This window comes from Aedes aegypti, chromosome 1 (assembly GCF_002204515.2).
Source record: "Aedes aegypti strain LVP_AGWG chromosome 1, AaegL5.0 Primary Assembly, whole genome shotgun sequence".
NCBI classification, from domain to species: Eukaryota; Metazoa; Arthropoda; class Insecta; order Diptera; family Culicidae; genus Aedes; species Aedes aegypti.
The window spans coordinates 152,602,731-152,607,923 of NC_035107.1; the positions used below are offsets into that span (position 1 = coordinate 152,602,731).

The window sequence follows — 5,193 nt, forward strand, 5'->3', positions numbered from 1 at the left end:
AAGTTGAAAATCTTACTTTCGTTGTTTTGTAAATCCGGAAATTAAACGTTCTAAAAGTGAAAAGTTGAGTTGGTACAGGGTGGAACGTGTAGAATTCCGCCTGCTTAACACGTAGGATCGATAAAGTAAGTTTGTATACTTTTTTGACTTGAGTCTGTATGAATAATTTTTCGAGAATTAATACCTTTAATTACAGGGAACTTATCAATACCATTATCTGATACGTGTTGGATATTCTCCGAGCTGATGACGCTTGGCAAGCCAATCAACAGTACTCCCAACTGCTTCGCTGTGTCTCTACCCAGTAGATTCTGGTCTCCACATTTTACAACGTAAAAAGTGGCGTTAAAACTGAGTTCGCCACCCTCGACAACCGCTATTTCGGCATCGAAGGTACACCTGATTACCAAGGGTTTTTGTTGTGCATAAGCCGATAACTGTTTGGACGATGGACGCACATTCTTCACGAAAGCATTCCTGTTCTGCATGTAGTACCATGTCAATTCATCGATAATATTATATTTACTACCCGAGTCGATCATCATTTCGATGAGTATACCGCCAACTTTGCACCAGACCATCTCGTCGTGGTTATCGCTAATTGCATATACGAATGATTTCTGAGATGCAGCTTCATCTTTCACAGCACGTGGTTCGGGAAAATCGTTGGCTTCAACGGCGTTGACTCTTGGCATTTTGTAACGGTGATGATCTTGATGATCAGAAGATTTGCGCTTCATTGATCGTGGTTGTTCGGTTTTCCCTTTATTGGAATCGAATCGGCACTTTTTGGCGAAGTGTCCGATATAACCACAATTGTGACACTTAACGTTCTTTGCCGGACAGTGCTCTTCGGGCTTGTGGAGTCTGTTGCCACACCTGCCACACTCGGTAGCTTGATGATTCTGCTTCCATCCTGATTTGTCTTCATTCTTCGGTGATATCTTGTTAACAAAAGCACTGCTACGAGTCGGTTGTAAGCTGTTTCCTGCGTGTTGATTCAACTCACGAATCTGATGTTGGATAGATAAATGAGTGTTGACCAGATTCGTCAGATCGTCCAGGTTTATGTTAGGCTTCTCCAGTATCTTGCGTCGTAGTTCCGGTGGTGCAAGCATAACAATCTTGTCAATCACGGCTGCATCTCGACTTTCTTTTTCGGTGGTCCCAAATTGACACTTCGTTGCCAAAACTTTGGCGCGGAGCAAGAATTTGTCCAGAGTTTCTCCGGCGATAGGTTTCTGCGTCCAGAAAGAGTGTCGCTCAAAGGTATCGTGTCGTTTTGGAGCGAAGTAGTTGTCCAACCGCCGCATGACGTTGTCGAAATCATCCTCACCATCGGCAGTCTCACGGTTGTCCTCCGGCAAACTTTCGTATATACGTTGAAGCTGACGACCAGCAATCGCTAGAAAGATACTCTTGAGTTTTTTCTTCTTCTTCTTGCCCATTGCAGCGGCGATGTATTCGAACTGTCTCTTGTAGTCGAACCATGACTGGCGCAACTCCGTTATAGGAACATTGTCGCATTCGAACGGTGGTAGTTTGAACAACTGGTCTTCCATCTGCGTTAAGTGAATTACAGACAAAATGTTATGGGATCGCGTCACTATTTCAAAAATACTTTTACAAACTTTGGGAGATCTTAGTGAAATGTTATAGTAAATTATAGCTTATTCTCCATTCGCTTCCGTAGCAAAGTCAAGTTCCCTTCTAAGGCGAACCCTTTTTTACAGCCTGACCCGACGGATCGTATCCGCCGCTAAGGCAAGTTTCCTTCTAAGGCAAACTTTTCTTTGAAACAAGTTCCCTTCTAAGGCGAACTTTTCTTTGAACGAGTTCCCTTCTAAGGTGAACTTTTCTTTGCAGTATTTCAGTACAAGCTTACCAAATCTGGCAGCGTGGATAGTTGATTACCAACGGAATCGATCCTTCGAGAGAAGTGGGTAAAAAGGCTACAAAATCGTAAAGTTCCATCACCGTATTCTAGCATGTTTAACAATACTACAAAGTTAATTAACTTCGTGGTTGCACCGCTGTGGTGATGCAATAAGTTCAGTAAAAAGATCCATCAAGTCATGTTTAAGAAAAAAAAGCTTCCTGACTAATAGCGAAAAAATGACTTTCTCAATTCAAGGAAAGGAGATGTGGTAGTTTAGCATCATGCTAAGCAGGCTATGCCTAGGAAAACTCCACACACCGGATGTAACAAATGATCCTTTATAGAGAGATAAGCGGAAGTAAAATGGAATTATTTGGCAACAGACCAGCAGTGATGATTTTGCTCGGCGTCGAGAATAATATTGTAACACGGACATGACTTCCACATTTCTAAAAAGTGTATTTTGTTTCGTTATAGATCTTTGAGCTATAAAGGATACTAGATGTGACCATTCGGACTAAATGCCGTGCAAAATCAAAATAATGCAGAACCTAATTGAACCAGTTGTTTTATATCTTCAGAATTTCAAAAAATATTTGCTCAAATTCCACCCTTCTTAAATGAGAAATAAATTGTAAATAACGCAGACCAACAATAGAATAGATTTCATAAAGTATGTTAAGGCCGCACGGGACGGTGTTTTGATCACCCTCTCCATTTGTAGAAGCAAATCTCAAGTACTACTCAATATATCGATGCGAAAAATGTATCACTATAATTGTATGTATATAGTGCACAACCCATTAAATTTTTAGTTCAATCGGTTCACTAAAACTAGAGATTTGCTTCTGCAAATTTAGATGACAATTGTTAGAGTGAGACAAAAGTTAGGGAAAATAACACGGTCTCCCGTGTCACCTTAATCGCATCTCCAACAACTGTAGATTTTAGAAATGTTAACAAAACGCACTTCGATTAAACTGGACTGGATCTCTCATCAGACATTATAGCGTTACATAACTTTTGAACGATCCTTGACAGAAAACTTAAAGGCAAGATTTGATACAAATTTCAATTGTACTCTACTGTTTGTTGTTCTACACAAAATTACTGCACATTAGACTATCGATATTCCCATGTTCCAGGTCAAACACTTCCAAAACTTTTTTTTTTCATTCATTGTCCATAAGGGAAAACACAAATTATTCCACATACCTTGGCTAGCAACACTATCCGGGTGGGGTTCCGGAGGCGGCGGCGGTGCAGCTGAGATGGTTGGTATAGGTGGAGCGACGGCAGCAACCGGAGGAACGGGCCCCACAACGGCCGCAATAGCCGGAGGTGCTGTAGGAACAACGGTGGGGGCTACTACCGGGGCAGGAACGGGTTGTGCCATGGCCACTGCCGGCGGAGGAACATTGGTGGCTAGGCCCATATGCTGCAAGGGCATCGGAGCCGGCACTGCCGGCAACGGTTTGCCCATTTGACGGGCATACTGCTCCCCGTATTGGGCATGCCATTGGGCGTATTGCTGCTGGTACTGTTGCCACTGTTGCCATTGGGCGTATTGTTCCGGAGTCATGGCCGAGTAACCACCAGGAAGCGCAGCGGCCGCAGCAGACGCAACCGGAGCCACCGATGGAGGCGCAGCTGCCGTAGCGTATCCCGCATAACCTGGTTGCACTTGCCAACTGTTTGGCCAAGACATCACTCTCCTGCGAGACAGTAAATCTACAAAAACCGATCAATGTGGAAATATAGAGGGGGTAAACAGCGCAGAGAAAAAAACACAATTTTACCTCAATTCACACGATTCAGCTGGAAGTTTCGGTGAAAACCTATTTTCCAAAAACAGCTAAACAGTTTAGAATACTTTCCCACTAGAAATAACACGGTTTTTGCACAATAATTTCAACTTTTTTCACTCGAAAGCACCGCTCTCAAACATTATCCATTTTGTTTTACAGCTCAGACTGACAGCGTTTTTCCCGAAAGTGCTTCGTCTCGCGAGTCTCGGCGGGTGGTTGTCAAAAGTGCATGGTTGACTCGCGCGTGCGTCCTATTAAAAGTTTGTAAAACTGTAAGTTTATATCAAACTCGTTCGAAGAAGGGTTGCCGAAGCGACAGATTCGATCTGTCGGGTCCGGCGGAAGTAAAAAAAAAAAAGAGCTCGCCTTAGAAGGGAGCAACTTAGGGATCGTTCAAATATTACGTAACGCAACAGGGGGAGGGAGGGGGTCTTACATTGTGTTACGGTCCATACAAAAATTTAAAATTTCCCATACAAAAACTGTTACGTGGGGGAGGGAGGGGCTCTAAAATTGGAAAATTTTGCGTTACGTAATATTTGAATGAACCCTTAGGCAACGGATTCGAACCGTTGGGCCCGGTAGAAATAGTAATGGTTACCTTTGTAGGTAGCATACATTGATAAGAACTACCCAAGTAGCATTGGTAGCTGAACAATAGTTTATTAAACTGAAAAAGGCTAAAGAGTGATTTGTTCAACTCTTATTCAGCAAAAATGTTTGTTGGGTAAATAGGTATGTTAAGAATAAATCAAATAATAAATGGTGCAAATTGTATAATGAACCAGAATTAGCTAAAAAAACATATTTTAGCACACTCAAGAGACTACGATCAGCTGAAGAAAAAGTATATGGTAGTAGTGGATGAAACGCTGCAGATTATGGAAAATTATCGTCAATGGCGAGAGTTTAATAAAAGAAGATGCAAGGGATAAAGCCAAAGAACAGTGTAGAATACTAGAGGACAAGAGGAATAGTGATAAATAGCAAAAGACAAAAGCATGATAGGAAACGCCAATAAAAAGACTGAGAATATGTTAGATTTCCTCAAGAATGATTTTGGGCAATTATCTTTGCTTCTGGCATTTAAAGGATAAGTAAAAAATTTCTGTACGAATCTTATGAGGTTATGTCAGTTGTTAAAGAAAAGGAGATGTGGTAGTCTTGCAGAGTTGGCCATTAAATTTACGAAATCATTCATTGCTATTAGAACTGTCAAGTTGAGCAGTACCACAGTATATATAGCGTGTGAATGAATTGCATGTTGTCTTGGGAAATAAAGTTCTATCCCAGACAACCGTATGAATGAGATGAATGTATGAATGAATTTGTATGAAAGGTGGGGGTAATGAATGTGTGAGTGAATGCGTATATTTTTTAATCCCGAGAAAATCTCGGCGATGATCCCATTATTATGGAAGAGATTTCCGTAAAGTTTATTTTCTCTCCTAATAACAGATTAGTTTTAAAATAGGCTATAATTGAGTTAATTTAAAATAGAAGTTT

The 5,193-nt window shown here is 41.3% G+C and overlaps 1 protein-coding gene across 1 annotated transcript; it reads right to left on the bottom strand.

Annotated features, from left to right (window-relative positions):
- Positions 1–2,826: 2,826 nt before the first annotated feature.
- On the bottom strand, positions 2,827–4,016 carry LOC110678372 (branchpoint-bridging protein-like). The gene is made up of 2 exons (XM_021851169.1): positions 3,679–4,016; positions 2,827–3,610 (listed from the first exon to the last, which is right to left on the bottom strand). The coding sequence occupies exon 2, from the start codon at positions 3,585–3,587 to the stop codon at positions 2,997–2,999; it is 591 nt and encodes a 196-aa protein (XP_021706861.1). The 5' UTR covers positions 3,588–3,610; positions 3,679–4,016; the 3' UTR covers positions 2,827–2,996.
- Positions 4,017–5,193: the final 1,177 nt, after the last annotated feature.

Coding starts and splice junctions, on each gene's coding strand:
- LOC110678372 (XM_021851169.1), bottom strand. CDS start 3,587: ATGTCTTGGCCAAACAGTTGGCAAGTGCAACCAGGTTATGCGGGATAC.